Below are 22,149 nucleotides of genomic sequence, written 5' to 3'. Positions count from 1 at the left end.
TGTGATAAATTTTTCAAACTGTTCGAAGTAAAAAAAATTCAGTACTCTAAATTAACACTTTCAAATTCATATGTGACTGTTGGAAAAGAATAATAAAAGTATATTTGTTTTGATTTAAAATGATTCAGAGTTTTTTTTTTAATCCGTCAGTTAATTTCAGCTATGAACCTATATAACTCTAAATCACTTAAAATTCAATTAAACTTAATATACGTTTATAAATTTCAATGCTCGCCTATCTAAATCCTATCTCCTATCTAAATTTGAAGACGTAAATTAAAATCAATAAATTTTTAATAGGACAAAGTAAAATTTCTAACGTGGAAAAAAAAGAAAGCGCTAATGTTTTTGAATTTTTAAAATTTGAATACATAAAATAAATAATATTATAATAAAAAGTAATTATAACCATTCTAAACGTCTTTCTAAACATATCCCCAGAAAGAAAAATAAATTATGGGTCTACTTAAATAATATTGTAGTATTGTAATAAAAGATATTTATGCTCACCGAGATGTCTCTCATAGTCTGTCATTATTTTATGTGAAGGGTGATAAATGATAGGATCAATTTATAGCTAACCATCAAGTTGGCTAGAGGTGGGAGGGATTTTCATGACCATCGAAAATTAATCTCTATCCCATTATAGCCATTATAGTAAGTTTATCATCATCTAACCAACTGGATATCTAATATTGTAGGAAAAGGTAATTATGCTTGCTCCAAGAGCCTTTCACAACCTACCCCCGGGTTATAGGAAAAGAAGTAAATCATGGGATCAGCTTATAGCTAACTGTCAAGTTGGTTAGGGGTGAAGGGTTTTTTTCTTGAGGGCATGCATGCATTGAGAATAGAATAATACTATAGTAAAAAAGTAATTACGCTCACCCTAACCCTCTGTTTGGATGGGGTGAGGTAAGGTTCATTAATGGAAGGGGATGGAAGGGGAAGGGAGGGGAAGGGAGGGAAAGTAATATATTTATCTTGCCCTTGTTTGGAAGGGAGGGAAAGTTCAAAGGGATGGAAATGAAGGTTAAATATACAAATTTACAAAAATATCCTCTTATTTTTTTAATAAATCTGCATGTGAAAATATAAATAAGGATAAAATTGGGATAATTTTTTCTTACCCTTCCTTACACCCCAATTTGGGGTGTAAGGAATTTCGCTGATTCCCGAGCATGCAAGGGGAAGCTTTACCCTTCTCTCTAATTGGGGTGTAAGGAATTTCGCCGATTCCCGAGCATGCAAGGGGAAGCTTTACCCTTCTCTCCCCTTCCCCTTCATGGCTCACTCTCTCCCAAACAAGTGTAAAAATTTTGTTTACCCATGTTTTCCTTTCCCTCCCCTTTACTCACCTTCTCCCAAATAGAGGGTAAGTGCCTCTCACAGTCCATCCCCAAATTTTGTGAAAGAGATAAATCACGGGATCAACTTATAGTTGACCACCAAGTTAACTAGGGGGTGGGAGGAATTTTTTTATTTTTTTCCAAGGACATATATCTCTCAAGAAATGATCATCTTCTAGTATAATAAGCTCGACAAACTCTAAGCAATAGAGTAAATAATATTGTAGTAAGATGAAATTTATCTTTCCAACAACCCCATATGATCACCCCACAATCATATGTGATGAGATAAATCAAGAATATATAGTTGGCCACTAGGAAGGAGAATATTCATTCGACTTTATTAGAAATCGACCTCTATCTATTATAACAAATTCTATCTCATAGTAACCAACTTAACATTAGATGGGAATAAATGAGTAAATAATATTGAATCTTAGTCACATGAGCTAGTGAAACGTTATTTTATACCTCGACTGTATTAAAAATTCTTAAAATAATAGAGAATAATAATGTTTGTAAACAAGACATACAATTTGATTTAATATGAAATAAGTTTAGTTATTTGAATCTAAAAGTAATTAACACTTCAATCGTCTCTTGCAACATCAGGTTTTTTTAAGAAAGACTCTAATTCAATCTTTGCTATATAAAATAATTATAAATTAATGCCTCATAATAAAATAAAATAAAATAAATATTTAAGTACATATAAAATTAAAGAAGAAATTACAAACTAAAGGGGGTCGTCAAAAGCTCTAAAAATCCTTCCTTTGCGAGCTGCTAAATTCTTGACAAGATGACAAAAGATACCCTTCCATGACATTGATGGATTGACAGAGACATGGGCATTGACGTCTTCTCAACCACCCTCTTCTTCACGGGCGTTCCGTATTCCGCCATGGAAATGGAATCCCAAGAGCCAAAGCTAGACTACTCCTGTACAAGCTGCTGACCCTTCGACCCCTCTCTCTTTCTCTCTCTGTCCTCTCTTCTGTTTGCCTGCACGCTGCCCTCTCCCCCAGTTTTTGCGGTTCCACTCGGATGCCACCACCTCCTGTTGCTGCATTGCACGCGTCGCACAGTATGAGAATGCCCAACCAACTTCCCAGCAGTCAGTGGATTGATTGATTTGAGTTGATTCCCTGGGGCTTTCCGCCCTCCGTGACTAGCTCTGTTACCAACCTGGTCTGCGCGAACTCACAGTGGAAAGAGAGCTGAGGAAGACAAAAGGTGGAAGACAAGGACTTGCCTGGTTCTCTTTGGAGGACTTAGTGTGTCATTAATTATTTTTTGTTGTTCCTTCGTTCTTTCTTCCAGTTTCTGTGCCTTTAGTGTGGAAGGTGCTTTCTATTTGATTTCCTCTTGGTGTTTGTGGAGATCAGAGCCTTGGCCTTATGAAGACGAGTGCTGTGAGTCCTTCTCTTGCCCTTGCTTTGCTCTTAGAACTCTTTTCGTCAATTGTTGAGTTTTATTTCCTTTGCTGCAACTTAGTGGCCAGATCTTCCTGATCTGCGTTCTGAAAGATGAGATTTTTTCCCCCTCCTTCTTACCTTCAAATAATTATATTATCTTCTCGAGGAATAATTCTTCTTTTATGTAGATCAGATCCATCCCTTATCTGGATTTCTCGATACAAAAATGTTAACTGAAGCTTTATAGTTCAACTCATTGCAAATCCAAGTTACCAGATGACTTTTTTATTATTTTAGGATTGCCCGATCCCCATTGCTGTTCCTTGATATGATTTAAGAATTTATCTTCTTTATCACAAACTATCTATTTTCTTGTTTTTGGAAACTCAAGGATGAAAAATCCAAGTCGAATTAAACCTGCCTTGCTTGTATATTACAATATGACTAGGGTTTGTATAGTTGATTTTGCCCAATCAGCTCTTGAATTCTCCTAGTAGCTAATTGGAGCATAGAAAAATGGCATGCATTAGGCCTTATTGTATTACTAATTGCATCCAAGTGACCTATGAAATTTTCATTCAGGTATTAAGAATTCTTCTGGTTCTTGCAACTGTTGGCCAGTTCTTATGGACTGCAATGGCCAGTTCATACTGCAAGGAGATGGGATCGAGCACTTATAGGCCTCACAGTGTCACCGTGACGGAGTTCGGTGCCGTAGGCGATGGTGTCACACTAAACACCAAAGCATTTCAGAATGCTATCTTCTACCTCCATTCATTTGCTGATAAGGGCGGGGCGCAGCTATTTGTGCCTGCTGGGAAGTGGCTGACGGGGAGTTTTAGTCTCATCAGCCATCTGACTCTCTCACTGGATGAGGATGCTGTAATAATCGGGTCCAAGGTGAGCTAAACCTTCTACAAAGATGCGTTTACAGAAATCAGTAGTGTAATCAGCCAAATTCTGATGCAAAGTCGTCTATTGCCTTGGTGTGACATTGTGCATTCTGTTTTGGAATTAATTAACCCAAATTGCCTTTCGACAGGACCCTGTTGATTGGCCGATCATTGATCCATTGCCATCGTATGGCCGCGGTAGGGAGTTACCAGGCGCAAGGCATCAGAGCCTCATTCATGGATCTAACTTGACTGATGTGATTATAACAGGTGAGCATACTTTACAAATGAAGTTTGTCCCTCGACTTAGTATCAATGAGAGTTTTATGTATAGCTGAGCTTCCATCTATTCTTGTTGTTTACTATACTGTTACAAACTACTACATTGTATAGTTTACCGAAATGTCACCATTGTTCGAAAAAATTGAGCTGATTTAAGCATGAACTTGCTGCAGGTGGCAATGGGACTGTTAATGGCCAAGGCAGTGTTTGGTGGGACTGGTTCAGGAATGACACTCTCGATTACACGCGGCCGCATCTGATAGAACTGATGTATTCAACTGGAGTGGTCATCTCAAATCTTACTTTCACTGATTCGCCATTTTGGGCCATCCACCCTGTGTATTGCAGGTATGTCTCTCCTATGATTTGAATTGTTTCTCTTGTTAGCATCTTTCGGTCGATGATGCACGAGTGGAGGTTTACATCGTTGGGAAGACTTGAGACTTTTTACTGGATTAACAGCCAAGTTCTCATCCAAAATGTCACAATCCTTGCGCCATCAGATTCACCAAACACTGATGGGATAGATCCAGGTAAACTGAAAAGCCTATGGCTTGAAAGTTTGATTTGGGTATCAGTTTGAAGTATAATGCTGATTATAATCAATTTCAGCTACTTACTATATTTAATAATTCAGATTCATCTAATAATGTCTGCATTGAGGACTGCTACATCAACACCGGCGATGATCTCATCGTCATCAAAAGTGGATGGGATGAGTATGGCATTGCCTTTGCTCACCCAAGTTCCAACATCAGCATTCGACACATTGTTGGTGCAGCTCATTCTGGTGCTGGGATTGCTATTGGCAGTGAGATGTCAGGTGGCATTTCAAATGTGCAGGTAGATGGCATCTCTCTCTTTGACTCCCTGTATGGAATCAGAATAAAAACATCCCCTGGGCGCGGAGGATATGTCAAGTACATTCACATCTCCAACGTCGTCATGAGCAGCGTTAAGACGGCCATCGGTATAACGGGACAATATGGAGAGCACCCGGATGACAATTATGATCCAAACACTCTTCCAACTATCGACATGATCACCATAGAAGACATTGTAGGAACAGATATTAATGTTGCTGGCTTCTTGCAGGGTATTCAAGGGGCTAACTTTAGCAACATTTGCTTATCGAATGTGGACCTCTCTGTCAACTCAAAATCTCCATGGAACTGTTCTTACATTGAAGGCTTTTCTAACTCGGTTTCTCCAGAATCATGCGAAGCACTCAAAAATCCCTATCAAGCATCACTTTGTTACACAACTGAGCATTTAGAGCATTGCAATCTGGTGCAAATTCTTTGAATTCGGTAAACAATCGAAACCTTAATCTGCAACAGGATGTTCAGTTCTTTACAGAGTATGATACAAAGAGATTGTTTTGTTCATGGACCGACATTTGTGTGTAGCCTTCAGCTGAGATTGGTAATGTATTTAAGATCGAAAAAAGTTGAAAGTGCAGGGAGGTCTTCTTGCCCGTGTGAAAGTCGATGCCTGTTTCAATTTTATGATTATATACGAGTGAAGGAGTGATGTAAAAAAATGGCAAATTTTTCCCCATGTTTCTTAGTTTGTTTGGCCAAAATTTGGAAAGGCGAAGCTTCAAATGTTCTCTAATAACAACATTTTAACTGACTGGATCACTCTGCAAGAAAGATCAAAAATTCTACTGCTGAAATTTGGAATAAGTGTTTCAGCATTTACTCTTATCTTAGTTTGCAATAAAAGAGCTGTGGATCTTTAGCTAGTAGAGGCTTACAATAGTGCAACATCACCAAAACATTAAAGAAATAAATGAAAGCTCATCCACTTGAATATCAATTGATTAACAGAAGACAATCAGTATTCACAAAGTTTGTTGATTATTTTGCATACAGCAGGGCGATTCAGAAAACAATGTAGCATATATATTTAATACATCTGAAACTTTTCCTTGGTCTTCTCGAATACTTGTTCAGCAATCTCGGCGCCACTGCCATCAGCTTGTTTGATCTCCATATGAGCTTTCTGGTAGAATCCGGTGCCTCTCAGAGCATCGGCAATGAAATCATCAAATCCTATAGCTATAGCAGCCTCTGCTTTTGCTCCATAGACCAGCCTCTACATTTGGTTGAAGCAAAACCAGATGAGCAAAATTTTTTACAAGATTAAAAAGTTCAAAAGAAAATACAAGACCAATGACCACCTTAATTCGCGAAAGGTGAATTGCTCCAAAGCACATCGGACAAGGCTCACAGGAAGCATAGATCTCACAATCTGAAAGTTCAATCTTCCCAAGCTTTTTGCAGGCCTGAAATAATAACAGACCATGTGAAAAACTACCTTGAAAGTTTTTGGTGAGTCACCGATGCTTGTTGATTAAATCAATAGATGAATTCTTATTTCCAAGGTTATTTCAAATTACTTAGCAATTGAGATTTAATTTATACATGAAGGGTACAGTGAGCAAGCACTCCAGAAAGCTTCCATTCAGCACTGAGAATATGGTTTTGTCACAACCCAAAATCGAACATAGATGAGAGAACTATCCATTAACTAGACTGACACAAAATAACCCAAGTTCAAAGTAATTCACTCATCTATGCCTATATGCCTTATTTATTTGCCTCAAATTCTTCAAATGGGACTAAACTAATATCTTATAATCTTTACCCACACGAGATATGGAATCCCATAAAAGCTGAAGTCCAGGTCTAGTGGCACCATATTCATCACTTAGGCAGCCTTTTGCAATAGCTTACTATGCCATGCCAGGATTAGCTTTGCTTTGGTACCAATGGCTAACCAACATAAACTAGAGAATTAACCATTGATGTGTATAACCCGACCACTGGACCAAAATATTTTAACTCAAGTTAATAGTAGCTCACCTGTATATGCTTATGAGCCTTATTAGCCAATAATTCACCATATAGAACAAAACTAAGGTGCACAAATGACTTTACTATGATCATAACTCAAAAGAAATTTCACAAGTTCATTTATTAAATTTATTTATATGCCTATATCATTCAGACAATGTGTCCACCTATGAACCATTTTTTTATTGAGTATTTCTTTATAAAATTTATTTTAGACTCGTTTGTATCTATACCTAGCAAAGATGGTTGCAGTATTTTGAATATCTGAGTGATGCAAAAGCCATTTGTATTTTGTAAAAGTGCATGAGTTAAGACTAAATTTGACAGTTGCAAGTTATAAAAGACATCTTTCCATCATGCAAAGAGACAACAACCTAAATCAGTAATTCTTTCATGCCAACATGAGAACATTCCTCCACCATTTCCTACATTACCAGAGAATTGTACTTAATCAGAAAGAATGATTTGACATTGTACATTGTGGGTTTAGGTGGCATAACTAGGAACTGTGCTCCACACTGAGCATGTATAACTATGGAGCTCTTATGAACTCAGCTAATTCCACCAAAAGGCATCTTGTTGTTGAGAGTACACACTTAAGTTATTCAAGACATTTTACTCCTGTGGCTCAATCACACTTTCTCAGCTTCAGTTTGTGTTTCAGTTCATTATTGTCCCAGTAACCTAGAAGACAACTACGAATCACACCTTGTCTGAGCTCATTGCCTTGACAATTGCTCTTTGCCCTCCCCAGACAAGGTCACAATAAGCCCAAAAGGTCACTCATTTTGGATTGCTCCATACTGAGCATGCTTAATTATGGAGTTCTTATATGAAACTCAACTAATCCCATCAAAAGGCATCTTGTTGTTAAGAGTATGCACATAAACTATCCAAGGCATTTTACTCCAATTATACATTTAAGTATAGATGATGATATAGTAAGAGATAGAGCTAGCCGACCTCATCTTGTGGGATAATGCTTGGTTGTTGTATACATTTTCTACTTCAGTATGTGTGTTGGTTCATTCCCCCTGGTATCCTATAAGATTGCCAGGAGCATACCTCATCTGTGCTTGTTGCCTTTGCAATAGACTCCCCACCCTCCTAAGATTGGGTTGCAACACTAGTAGTAGTAGGATTTGTTCAAGAAAATTAGTTATAGTGAAAATTAAGAGACCATATAGGTATCATGCCTATGGCTACATATGTTTAGATAAAGAGCATCTGACAAATAGAATGAAATGATAATGAATAAATGATGAAATAAAAATAATACTATTAGGAGGTTACTTCAAATTAAAATAAAGAAATTAAATTGGTGTTTTATTTTGTTTATACAATTTGTGTACCATTTGAGATACTCCAATGTTTACTATCTCAGAGGAACTATATAAGACTGCCAAAAGTTGATCAGCTATGTAACCTGCCTGAATGGTGAGATGAAAGGAAATCATTTAAGTATGCCTTACATAATTAGCTATGCATTTCTTTTGTTAAAAGATGTCATTCAAGGAAAAAGGTTGATCCGCTGACTATCAATAGCTTCCAAAAACTCAATCGTTGACATCTAGCAAGGTCCATTAGCCTTTAATGAAAAACCAAGTTCTAACCTATTTGCATTAGCCTAAGAAAGACCTACTGTTTTTCATCACTAGAAACATGTAGATTGCATGTCATTTAAAACACAGTGAGTAATATCTGCCAACAAAACAATTCAAAGTCTAACTTACCAGCTGAGAGAATCATACATAGTAGCGTGTCAACATAACCAAATTGAATGATGTCAAAATACTAGGAATTGCTCACTGTTTGTGGATGTTTGATAATGTTGACATTTTTGTTGTACTATTTAGAAATCCTAGTGAGCTATTAGCTTCTCATACGAAATATAAGCAAAGAATTGGATAGCATAGACCTGAATATGTGACTCAGCTTTGCCAAGTATGCAAAAATAGTTTGAAGAATTAGTATACAGTTTAAACCATCTAATATTCTTACCTCTCTTATTGCAGTGACCTCAGCATGAGCGGTAGGGTCTGTGTGCTTCAGCACCATGTTATGACAACCTACTACTACCTCATCATTACAAACAACAACTGCACCAAAAGGCCCTCCATCACCACATTCAACTCCATGATATGCCTCTTCAACAGCTTTTGATAAAAATTTATGATCTCTATCTTGGACAACTGCTTGAAACAACACCATAATACACAAAAAAAAGAATGGGGTGAGAAGAAAAGATTCATAAAAAAAGTAACGGAAAGAAAGTGAAAAAATAACACGCTACTAACTAAAATCTTTCCTTGTATATTATGTATCATATGGCCTAAAGAAGAAATACAAAATAATATAAACATGTGTGATGTGCGGTAAATTATAAAATCTAAACTAATATAAAATTATTGAAAATGTTAAATCAAAATCTAATTATATTTAAAAATAACATACTAATTTATCTAGAAAGTATTTATATGATCATTGTAAATCCTTCCATATGATCATTTATGAGCAAGTTTGATAAAAACAATCATTTTTTTTTCACCTATGAGTCTATGACCACTTACACAAATATAAATGCAAACTTTTTAACTAGGTGATACTTTTATCCTTCTTCCATTCTCCTTTTCTACAAACTTTCTTGTGTTCTCATCTCTTTATTGTCACCATGACCTCCATGTTTATCTTTTTTTTTTGTGCTGAATAAAGCATTTTTTTAATCTGAGAGTATTTTTTTTTTCAAAAAAAAAAAAAACTACCAATCCAACATTCGTGCTTTAATCAACCTCCTTTAAAAACAATGTAAGAACAAAAAAGCATTAAATATTTTAAATTTGGCCATTAAAAGTAAAATTACTTTTGACCATAAAAATAACAAGCCTTAAGCAGTGGATCAAACATGATACTTTTTTCTTGTCACAAAGTGACATTGGTTGAATACCCCTCAATCTCAACTCCTACCAACATTGACATCTTGTCCTATCCCACCTTCATGGATCTCAAAGCCCTTGCTGCAATGATCCTCATCCTCCCACCTTCCCCTCCCCTTGTCGTATCATATTCTTCGTCATCGTATGGCAGTAATGGTTGAACGATCCTGATCTCAACGACTGTGAATGTGAACATTTGAATCTTCTTTTGCCCCCACCCTCATGGGCCACTAGGCCCTCCTCTACAACATCTCCTCCCCCTTCTACCTCCTCTCATCACACCACCTTCACCATGCTCACACCATTGTGTGCACCCTCCGCAATTCACTCACTTACCTATTGTATCCTCTAGGTTTATTTCCAATCCATCCATCCATCTTTATTTGATTAACTAACATCACATTCTCCTCTCATAGAGATCAATCCTCTCACAACACTCATTAATTCTTCCTTATCATACTCCACCATTATTTCTCTTTTAATCCAATTTAAATACATCTCATCAGTTTCTCCATAATTCCCTTTGCATTTTGTCAAAAATAGGGAAAAACTCAGTAAAATTTATTATATTTAATCCCAAATTCTCCCATCAACTATTTATCATCTAATTTCATTTCCATTTAACCTGCTATCATTTCATTAATTAACATTAAAGTCTCCTGTTGTGTGTTGTGTTTACTTGTGCATAGAAGAAAGGAAAGGAGAAAAAGAAAAGGAAAAGAAAATAAAGGAAAACAAATCCCAATCCCTCACTTAGTATCTTCTTAAACAGAGAGGAAAGAAGAGGGATTGGGTTCCTTATTTATCATCTAAGTTCATTTCCATCTAACCTGTTATCCTTTAATTAATTAACATTAAAGTCTCCTCTAGTATGTTGTGTTTACTCGTGCATAGAAGAAAGGAAAGGAAAGGAGGAAAAGAAAAGAAAGCAAAATAATAGCATTCCCTCGCTTATAGTATCTTCTTAAACAGAGAGGAAAGAAGAGGAATTAGGTTCATTTTTTTCCACTCAATTTCATCAGAGTATGCACAACGGTAGAGATCCATTCTCCCTCAACTTCTATTATTTCTTTCCTATCATAACTCTCCATAATTCCTCTTACAATCCAATCTAAACGCATCTCTTCAATTTCTCCATAATTCCTTTTGGTCAGTCAAAACTATACAATGTATTTTATTTCAAAAGAAAAACTACAACAGAAAAAAAGGAGAGCACGAATAGTCCTCCATTTTACTATAGAAAGATGATGTTACTCAATTACCTTCATGATGACCTGAAAATGCAGAAGCCACAGAGATGGTCCCGTCCTTTGACTCCACCACTGAAACCACAATGCAAATGAGCATAGTAAGCAACAACCTAACTAATTATACATAAGATCTAGGGTGGAAGTGGTAGACAGTGAAAAAAGATGCAGTCCCACCATACACCACAGAAAGAAAAAAAATAAAAAAAATCAATTTCACCCCTAATGAATTAAGTAATTGATGCCTAAGTATATACATAGTCAAAAATCCAACATATGGTAAACGAAATAAAACTTGGAAATTGAAAACCACTATATTTTAGATTATAATGGACATGAAAACCAGAGAAGTTGAAATCTGGGTGACCTAAACACACCGTGGGGTATAGGAAACAATTCACAGAATATCTTATGTCGCTGAAAGCTCAAATCTCAGAGCAGAAATTAGAATAAGCACCGGATTTAAAAACCAGCGGAAATTGAAGTAAAAAAAAAAAAAAATATATATATATATATATATCCTGAAATAGAACCTACCAATTACAAAAAAGGGGCCTAAATCTTTTACAGATACCAGATAATAATAATAAAAAATCTCATTTACCGGGCTGATTTTTAAGAAAAAGAAGACGAAAGCGGAGGCTAAAACGATGAATTCTAAGACCAATTGCTAGGAACGGTAAGATGGGAAGAATTTCGATCAGAATCAGAACTGTCGACAAAATTCAGTATCAACCGATGGCCTCGACAGACGATGCAGGCGTACAATAACGAGACGTAAAAATCGATCGTTTCCGCGTAAAGGCGGCGACTTTCCGGGAAGATCCCCAGCGGGATCTCCAATGAGGCCACTTGCGATTCGTAACCGATCGTGAAAAGCGAACAAAGATCAAGGATTTAAATCTCAAACGAACCCAACATCCGAGCACAGGGCTACGGCAGCCCGAATAAAAGAAACATGATTCAGCCGCACCTTGCGCTTCTTCCATGAAATTAGAGTAGGCAAACGAGCTCTTCTTCAAATCCTTAAACCAAGTTGGGCTAATAGCGAATGCCCTATGGCAGTATATATAGAGGAACAGGTTGGCAAGGATAGGAAGGCAAAAAAAGAAGGGAGCACATCTCCTGGATCTTTTTTTTTTTATGATCTAAAGGATGTATCATTCATATTTACGGTCAAATTTTGGTTGTGATCTCATCATAAATAGTTGTGATTCCTTCTTATGTTTATCGCCCCCATCAGGTTATAATTTTTGTTCGGAACAGACGGTCAGAGGTCGCCCGAAAGCATTTGGTGGTGGATAAATAGCCAGATTACTGGGTGCCGAGCGAGAGTGTTTTCCGGGTGACCTCCGACGGCCTGCTCCGAACAAAAATTATAACCTAGTGGGAACGGTGAACCCAAGAAGAGATCACAATCATTTGCGATCGAATCATGACTATGATCCGACCGTAAATGCGAGTGGCATATCCCCTGGACCACAAAAAGTGATCAAGGAGATCCTGTCTCAGAAAAAGGCAATGGGGTGAGTATTCAACTGGAAGAACTTAGGCAAGGGATAGGAAGGCAGGAAAAGGCAAGAAGAAAGAGGGTTCAATGGAAGAAGTGTGCAAGGGATAGCAAATGCCTAATGCTTTTCTATTTATTTATTATTTATTATTATTATTATTATTATTATTATTATTATTTATATATTTGAGATAGCAATGGATCGGCAAAAGATAGAAACCACTCCATGAATTCAAGTTGAATTAGGGCACGAGTCAATTCATTGACGTTCTCCTCAAGCGGTTGTGGTTAAGACATGGTGATGCAGCGATAGAGGGAGTCCACTCGGCACAGATGGAGATCAAAGTTAAGATGATCAACGCTAACGTGCCAAAAGGTTCGCCTACGGTGGTTGAGTGGAGGCCGGCTACAAAGGCTGGTCGGGCAATAAGTGGTTGGGTGGATCAACCGTCTAGCTCGGATAATACGGTAAGACAGTTGATGCTCAGTGTGGAGCAGCAGGACACTAAAAACATCGGAGAGCTTGTCCGAACGGGGAGGACATGCTACTGCGCAGTCATCGCAGGAAAGAGCAACTGAGATCGATAGAGCGGAGGGATCCCTATCAAGCGGCTACTCAGCTTGGCCAAGCAGCGGGACTCTTGTCATTTCTCTAAAGCTGACAGAGCGGAAGAGTTCCGACCGAGCGGCTATACCGCTCGGCCAAGCAGCGAGACCTGACCATTAACGAAACGGAAGAGCCCCAACCGAGCGACTACTCTACTCGACCAAGCAGTAGGACCATTGTCGTATCTCTTGATATCCTTATCGGAGATAGTGCCGCTGACATGAGACATGAGCGACAGGTGGATCGTACGATGGAAGCTTCTATTGTCTTGTCAGGGATATACATACCCTGTTAAGATATAGTATCAGAAGTACTTTATTGACAGATCTCTTCATAGGACATATTGGAGAACGTGCCCATGCCTCAAGGAGCGTGCACATCGCCCACCAGAGTTCTATATAAAAGAGCGTTCATCTTCGGCGGAGGTGTGCGTGATTACTGTTTGCGCTTGCATTACTGTTGCTCTGTTTCCTTCTACACTTTCGGCGACTGATTCGAGCGTCGGAGTGATTCAAGTGTCAGAAGGCGAACGTCGAGAACCCAATACCTGGCTCGGCACTGACGTTGCTTATTTTGTAGAGCGGAGTGCATTCTACAGCCAGTGAGCATAGCAACTACATCCCTAATTTTCCACCCTCATATTTTCAGACAGAATCACATGGGATATGATAAAATATTAAGATCAAAATTTAGTACATTTGAGCATGCCTTCTTTTATATCGTGACCATCTATTATTTACCTCCTCCGTTTAACTTATTTTATTATAATAAAATAAAAAAATTAATTCCTCTAAGAATGTATACCTTCGAAAGTTTTTTTATCCTCCTCCTCGCTCCTCTAGTCATTTGACTATAATTAATATTTAAAATAAATATGTTTTATAATAATTTATATATATACATTAAATTAAATATTTAATTATTTTTTTATATTGGATCATAATAAAATATTAGGCATCATTTATTCTAGTCGACCATTAATTAATTAATGGGGTCCTAAATTAATTATTTAGTAGGTGAAGATAGAGATTCATGGATGGGAGAAGAGGACCTTTATGAAGTCTTTCAAAAGCATATGATTCCGTACATGGCAATGGTGATAGATAATTAAAAAAAAATAAAGTTTCAATTCCAATTACAGTGTATTATAGGGTCATCATTAAAAAATTTTATGGGCCGAATTAATAAGTCAGAATTAATCAATTTAAATTTTTTTAAAAATTAACAAAATGCATGGAACATGTAATATGATATATAAATGGGATCGACGTCACATGGTAGGTAATTGATTAAATAAAGTAGGATATAATAATTTTAGTTGAATCAACCTCTCTTCTTGAATTTTCCACGTTTATGATTATCTACTCATAATGCTCTGTCCTTTTTTTTTATTTTTTTATGATCCACGTTTCCGGACTTCTTTAATAATTATATAGTTTTTAATAATTCAGGAATCTTCTCTCTCATCTAAAGTATTCAATCCAATTCCAACGAAGAGAATATGGGAAAAAAAGTTAGACCGATTAAATAATCTGATAATTAAGTATTGAGATTTTCCGATTCAAATATAGAGGCGAGTACGATAGAATATATAATCTAATATTTGAGTAAGATATAAATAGGATTCTATCGTACAATGCAATGATAAAATATATAGAAAAACATATAAAAGAATTATGATAATTTATAAAAGACGTACTCATATTTATTAATTGACCCAAAAGATGTATTTAATTTTTTACTCTTTTCATTCTATCATTTCGTTATTTTTTTCCCCTCTCTTTCATGCATGTAAATTTTTTCTTCCTTTCCACTCTTGAATCCACACCACCGCTCTTTTCCTTCCTCTCATCTCTTCTCTTTCATCTCTCTTTACGATACGCACATGCAAGTATAATTGAATTAGAATTTAGTGTATTTATTTTGATAATATTTTAATACCTTTAAAAAAATCGAAATATATAATAAATGGTACCGTTGAATTTCTTATAACTTCAGAAATTCACAGGACCCGAAAATAGATACAATATAAGGTTTCTAATTTTATCAGTAGATTTTGGTCAAAGTCCATTGATGAACCTAAAAACCTCAGATTAGATTCATTTCAGGTCTTGTGAATCTTTGATGCTCCAAGGAGCTCAACAGTATCATCGATTGCATATTTTGACTTCTGTAGAGATGTTGAAATGTTGGTCGAAAAAATCAGTTTAATCATAACTTCGTGAGCCTAATATGGAATCATATTATGCTCACGTTTATGTTTTTGCTGATTTTTCCAATAACATTTCAATATCTCTCTAGACGTCAAAATATACAATGGACAGCACCGTTGGACTCCTTACAACATCAAAAATCTATAAGACTTGAAATGGACCCAATATGAGATTTTTAGGTCCATCAGTAGGTTTTGACCAAATGTGTTGAAATGTTATCAAAAAAACTAATTAAAACATAAACTAATTTATATCAAGCACACGTTGGGCATGATATGATTTAATATCAAGCCCAATGTGGACCTGATATGAAATCATATCAAGCTTAACGTGAACCTAATATGAAATCATATTAGGATCACGTGACTCTGAATTGTAATTACATAAGGTAGACTCCTATATATTAGAGAAGGGATTTTTTTAGTCATTACTTTTGCTGATGTGATTCTTGCTTTTTGAACTTGACATTTAGTTACTACAAAATTAGAACATAAGCATACTTCCTTAGTCAACTATAAATTCAAGTATTATCTATATGCAGTTTGAAAATATGATGTTTTGCAGGAAAAAAATATTTTTATTAAAAAGGAGACACTTCATCTGGTTGGATTCATTTCACAAGTTGTTTATCATATTTGCAGGTTAGAGTTGAACGAACTGTTGAAAAGGTCTCCAGAGAGGAGTCTGAGCAATATTTCCATAATCGTTCTAAAGGAAGTCAACTTGGAGCAATTGTTAACTGGAAGTCAACTTGGAGCAATTGCTAACAAGTAGGTCTGTTCTATTTATCTTTGTTTTTTTTCATGCATTGCAATAGAAAACTATATTATCCAACGTGAGCCTAATATGGAATGATATTAGGCCAACATGGATGTTTTTATCGATTCTTGTTTATTACATTTTAAAACCTCTGAAAAGTTGAAATAAACAATGGGGAACATATTTAAACTCCTTGTAACATCAAAAATTCATAGGAACTGAAATGGATGCAATCGGAGCTCTCGGTCAAAATCCACTGATGAACCTAGAAAGTTCCAATTGTATCCATTTCAGTTCTTATGAATTTATGGGATTGCAAAAAGTTTAAATATGCTATTCATTATTTATTTCAACTTTTCAGAGATGATAACATATAACAAGAAAGAATCATAAAAAATCTCCACATTGGGCCTGAACTCCTAAAAGAAAAAAAAGCAGAGAATTTTTACTTCATCGTGTAGTATTTGGAACATAGAGTTAGGCATTGGGATCCCAAGAGTTTTGCAAAGTCACTTCGACATGATGATGTGCTAAGATTACAATATTGCTTTTGTATCCGAATGAAATTATAAAATAAATACTTTATTCTCTAACACAATCAAGAAAATTGATAACCAACCTTGTCTGTTGTTTTCCCTGATAAACTGTTTTGTTCTGTCAAGCTCAAGCGATATGCTCTATTGCAGAACAAGTTCCCTCCCTTGAAGCATTTCCAGAGTCTGAAATAGAGGGAAGACACCCATGGGTTAGTGGATAAAATTGATATACGTATTTTTAGGCATGATTAATATATTCTAGGAAACATTTTAGCAGCATAAAGTATCTAAAACTCATTGAAACTATGATTCAAGTTATCAACCACTCGGAGATTTAGAAGATAGTAATATGATCTGTGATGCAACAATTGATCCAGCAAGTGGTCATAAAAACATCTGATAGATAGAAGAATCAAAGTTAAGAAATTGACATCCTTTTTCCTTCTTGCCTCTAGTCCCACTCGATCCTTTCTATCATGCATCACATCAGGAAAACCCCATCTCTTAAAGATCCAAAGATTTATTTAATTCTAGGCATAAATTGAGAAAATTATCCATTTTCAAAGCTACTAAATCAGGTTTATAGTTTATATATGGTTGTAACTTGTAAATTACTTAATTTATGATCGACTGAGAAAGATGAGGAATAAGAAACTGACTTCATAAAACAAAAAAAGAAAAGAAACAAAGGGATGATCACTTCTCCGGGATGTCAAACAGAGAAAAAGTGAACAAACTCCAGGATAGAGCCATCTACAGGACAAACGATATTGCATACCTAAGTTAATATAGAATCTCTACAGGGGTTGAGATTGTAGAAAAAAACCTTCAGTGATAAATAAAAGAATCCCTAATGTACTTGGTCTATCAAAATCTTCCTTGCGATGTTACATTAAGGATAACTCAATATTGTTATCTCTAATCTTACGAATGCGAAGACCAAAACCTAGTCTTGATTTTTCACATCTAAAATAACGGTAATCCAAGTTCTCTTGAGAGAAATGACACTTCGGCGGCAGCGCGAAAAGGGATAAAAAAGAAGAAGAATTATTCCCCCATTACCAAATTTCTTCTTTTTTAGAACTACAATCATGCCAACATCCATATTGAACTAATCATACAAGAATGACCAAAACCTCTATTTTTTTTTCTTTTAGGAGATCAGGCCCACGTTGAGTCATATCTAATAGCATGAAACAAATATAAAATAAAACGGTAAACAACTCACAGTGATCTCCCGAGATGAACTTAGTCACCACTTGATGTCGGAAGAGCGACCACGAAACTGAATTGAAAAGCTCTTCGACCTTCACAAACCAAATCCCTCTGCTGCCCAAATGTTCACTTTGCCTGCAATCATCTCCATGATTCCCTGCCTCTGCGATCTCTTGGACACATAATTTATAAGAAAGCATCGGTTTGTAACCGATGCTTTGATGGCTCTTAATCACAATATACGTAGACGGAGATGAACCAATCAACTCCTCAATGTAAATGTTGCAAATCTTTTGCAATGTAGTGATTTCTAACATCTCCCCACTCATCCAAGTCAATCTATAAAGGTTATCTGGTCACATAGACCATATCAGTCACATAGACTACAGGATGATCATATCACAAAGGCTAAAGCAAAACATTGATTAGTCACAAAGACCAAATAAGTCACACATGCTATATGACGATCAAGTCACGAAGACCAGAATAAAATAATGAGTCACAAAGACCAAATAAAAACATTCTATCTATACTTTAGGGAAAATGGTTCATGTCACAGCAAACATATGAACATTTATCGCTAAGAAGATTGTTACACCTTACATAGCTGCTTTATAGAACGAATCAGAGACATTAAAACTTACCTTTACCTTAGATTAAAATATTTACATCAATATGAACATCTCTAATCCCTCATAATAACTATTATGTCAAGAACATGTTTACCATCTCCAATCAACATAATTATTCATAATTATATTTTATGTACCGAGCTAAAAATATAACTAGTACTAGTGAATAAATGTCACATATATAAATTAATCTTAATCTTCCTTTTTAGTTAGAATCCATTCATTCTAATCAGTTACTTTCTTAGTTATGCTCCATAGACCGAATCATTCATAGATAATAGGAAACATTCTAAAGTAGCAGACACTGATCAGAACTTCAAGTAGATAGCTAAATAGTTACTTAGGGTATGATTGAGATTAACTTATAATTTCAAGGGGCTCACATAGTAGAGATGCAGGGATCCATTCTCCTACTACCCTTCTTGTCGTCATAACACATGTGGTATGAATCACATGCTACGATGTTATTTTCTTTACTAAAAAGAGCACACGTTTCTCCCAAAATTTAATATCATACAAATTTCAATCTAGACATACCTAATGTCTAATCCTGAATCCAATATATGAATTACAATATAGCTTTAAGCAGATTCAGTAAATGGCGGGTACATTTACTCCAATTATTACATAAATGATCTCATCTTGACATAATTATCCAAGCGACTTTAACTTATAGGTATGTCTCTTTTCACAGCTACATAAGCTATCCCATAAGTAACGGTCTTACCTCTATTTATAATTAACAAATAAAGATGATTGTCCATGTAAGTGGACCAATCTCAATTTGCCAACATGCTTATCAAGACTTATTTTCTTTTTAAATATAACAAAGACATACAGACTAAATAGATCATGATATTTTTTATTTATCAAAATATCTTTATAATAAGTTACATTCTTTGAAGTCCCAAAGAGTTCACATGTCCTTGAAATGACTCTTTAGTCAATGATTTAGTAAAATAATTAGCAAGAATATAACGTATAGGGATGTACTCAAGAACTATTTTTTTCTTGTCAATAATATCCCTTACAAAATTATACTTAATTTCTATATGCTTACCTTTGCTGTGATATTTAGAATCATTGAAAAATCTATAACAACTTGACTATCACAGTATACGGTAACAGGTCTTCCACTGCCCTTAGCAATCTTTAGATGCTTTAGGAATTTTCTTAGCCAGACAACCTCTTGCACAATTGCTGCACAAGCCACATATTTAGCTTCCATTATCGACTAGGCTACACAAGCCTGCTTCTTACTATTCCATGAGATGACGCCACCATTCAGCAAGAAGGTATAGCCAGATGTAGATTTTCTGCCATCAAGGTCCCCTGTGTTAGAGTGTATACTAAAAGTCTAGCTTTTGGTATAAACATTTATCTAGAAATAAGAATCATATTGGTCAAATAACTACATTTATGATAAAAGTAGTTGTTCAATTAATTTATATTGTAGATAACATGGTGTGTGGTGTCACACACAGAAGATCATGTTATCAGTACCTTATAAATTATAAACAGTAGCTCACGACCAAAATGGAAAGGAACAAACCATTAGAAGGTCGTAGTGTAATTAGGTATCAGTTTATCTTGACTGTATAATTACACTAGTACACTTAGAGTGTATTGAGTAGGACCATTTGAGGTCGTTTCTTTTATACTGATTTTATAAAGAAACAAAGACCTCGGTTATTATGGAAGTGTGTACTCTTAATCCTAATATAATAACAAGCACATATATTTGATATTTATTTCTTTAATTTATCAATGGGTGAGATTTAGTTCGATGAATCAATAAACCCGATAAGTTGGGAAATGATATCACTTATAGTGTGTGTTGTTAATTATAGAAGGAAACTGTGTCCTAGTAATCTAGGTTGAGAATGTCCCCAAGAGGAGCTCATAAGGATTGTCATGTTAAACCCTGCAGGTGGACTTAGTCCGACATGACGATGAAGTTGAGTGGTACTACTCTTGGAGCTAGATATTAATTAAGTGAGTTGTCAGTAACTTACTTAATTAGTGGACATTTGTTATCTTAAACACAGGGAGACTAACACACTCATAATAAGAAGGAGCCCAAAATGTAATTTGGGATTGGTGCGGTAGTTCAATAATAGTTCTCTAGTGGAATGAATTATTATTGATAAAATTAAGTTGTGTGTTAGGGGCGATGCTTAATTTTATCGGAGACCAAAACCAATTCCTCCTCTCGGTCCCTATCGTAGCCTCTAGTATATAGAGATTTATACCCACCGCATACCCACCTTCTTACCCATCAAATGGGGGCCAAGCTAGCTTGGAACCCAAGCTAGGGCCGCCAAGACCAAGTGGATGAGTTAAGTTGGTGGCCAAAGCTTGGTCCCAAGCTTAGGTGGCCCACTAGAATATTAAAAGGATTTTATTAAAATGATTTCTTATGTGGATATCATGTTTTTTAAAGAGAGTTTAAAATTAAAATTTCCTTTTATAGCTTTCTAAAAGATTAAGAGAAGAGATTAATCTCTTTCCTTATTTGTAGTTTAAAAGGATGGTTTTAATTTTGGTAAAACTTTCCTTATTTGTAAATCATCTACATGTTTAAAGAGAGTTTAAAATTTGAAATCTTTCCTTATTTGTTGATTAAAGGAGGATTTTAAATTTTAAGAAAACTTTCCTTTTAAATCATGTTCATGATTTAAAAGAAAGTTTAAAATTAAATATTCTCTTTATAAGTTTCTACAAGAGATTAAGAAAAGATTTGATATCTTTCCTTATTTGTAGATTAAAAGAGATTTTAATTTTTAGAGATAACTTTCTTTTATCCACATGTTTAAAAGAAAGATTTTAATTTATTAAATTTCCTTTTTATAAACCAATCATGAAGGGATAAAAATTATTGAGAAATTTTTATAAATTTCCGGAAGCAAATAAGGAAGTTTTAATTTATGTTTAAAATTTTATTTGCTTGGAAATTCTATGGTGTGGCCGGCCAAATAAATTGGAGAAGGAAAATTATTTTTATTAAATAATTTTTCCTTTTCATGGCAAAAGAATTAAGGAAGTTTTATTAAATTTTCCTTATTTGCCAAGACCAAGGATTATAAAAGAGGGGTAGAGGAGGCTTCAAAGCTAACAAATCTATTCTATTTTTCTCTCTCTTTTCTTCTTCTTGTGGCCGGCCCTAGACTTTCTCCCTTCTTCTCTTTTGGTGGCCGAACCATACATCTCTTGGAGCTCTTGTTGGTGGCCGGACCTAGGAAGGAGAAGAAGAAAAGGAGGAAGCCTCATCTTGAAGATCCCTTGGAGTATTGGTGGTGATCAAGTTCTTCTTCCTTGGAGGTGGTTCTTCTTGTGGCCGAACCTTGCTTGGAGAAGAAGAAGGTGCGTGGTGGTTCTCGTCTCGGAAGATCGTCGCCCACACGACGTCCGGGATAAGAAGAGGAATACGGTAGAAGATCAAGAGGTTTTTCTACAAGGTATAACTAGTAATTTCTATTTCCGCATCATGCTAGTTATTTATGGAAATAATACCAAATACAAGAGGCTTACGTTCTAGTGTTTCGAATATGGTTTTTCGAAGTTGTGTTCTTTTGTTTCTTTCTTTTCCTTGTGATTTGATTGTTCTCTTTGGTTAACCTAAAGTTATTTTAGGAAATTAAATATTAGCTTTCTATTAAAGGTTTTGTCTAGTCGGTGGTGGTTGCTCCCATATCCA

At 35.6% G+C, this 22,149-nt stretch overlaps 2 protein-coding genes across 4 annotated transcripts; one reads left to right on the top strand and one right to left on the bottom strand.

Moving 5' to 3' along the window:
• The first annotated feature begins 2,241 nt into the window (after window positions 1–2,241).
• On the top strand, window positions 2,242–5,508 carry LOC122054133 (probable polygalacturonase). Of its 3 annotated transcripts, none has more exons than XM_042615968.1 (7): window positions 2,242–2,761; window positions 3,347–3,664; window positions 3,807–3,927; window positions 4,113–4,287; window positions 4,402–4,472; window positions 4,577–4,782; window positions 5,035–5,508. In XM_042615968.1, the coding sequence occupies exons 1-7, from the start codon at window positions 2,747–2,749 to the stop codon at window positions 5,242–5,244; spliced, it is 1,116 nt and encodes a 371-aa protein (XP_042471902.1). In that variant the 5' UTR covers window positions 2,242–2,746; the 3' UTR covers window positions 5,245–5,508. The 3 variants fall into 3 exon arrangements, with proteins under 3 accessions (XP_042471902.1, XP_042471900.1, XP_042471891.1); XM_042615966.1 differs by having other exon boundaries at window positions 2,243–2,582; window positions 2,670–2,761; window positions 4,577–5,508; XM_042615957.1 differs by having other exon boundaries at window positions 2,245–2,761; window positions 4,577–5,508.
• Window positions 5,509–5,730: 222 nt separating this feature from the next.
• On the bottom strand, window positions 5,731–12,085 carry LOC122054159 (guanosine deaminase-like). The gene is made up of 5 exons (XM_042615975.1): window positions 11,954–12,085; window positions 10,996–11,055; window positions 8,802–8,992; window positions 6,125–6,229; window positions 5,731–6,039 (listed from the first exon to the last, which is right to left on the bottom strand). Exons 1-5 carry the CDS (start codon window positions 11,967–11,969, stop codon window positions 5,851–5,853), a joined length of 561 nt encoding a protein of 186 aa, XP_042471909.1. The 5' UTR covers window positions 11,970–12,085; the 3' UTR covers window positions 5,731–5,850.
• Between the last annotated feature and the right edge of the window lie 10,064 nt (window positions 12,086–22,149).

The sequence above is a fragment of the Zingiber officinale genome, chromosome 1B (assembly GCF_018446385.1).
Source record: "Zingiber officinale cultivar Zhangliang chromosome 1B, Zo_v1.1, whole genome shotgun sequence".
Taxonomy (NCBI): domain Eukaryota; kingdom Viridiplantae; phylum Streptophyta; class Magnoliopsida; order Zingiberales; family Zingiberaceae; genus Zingiber; species Zingiber officinale.
Note: the sequence above shows the minus strand (reverse complement) of the source record. Positions and strands in the feature narration are given on the sequence as shown.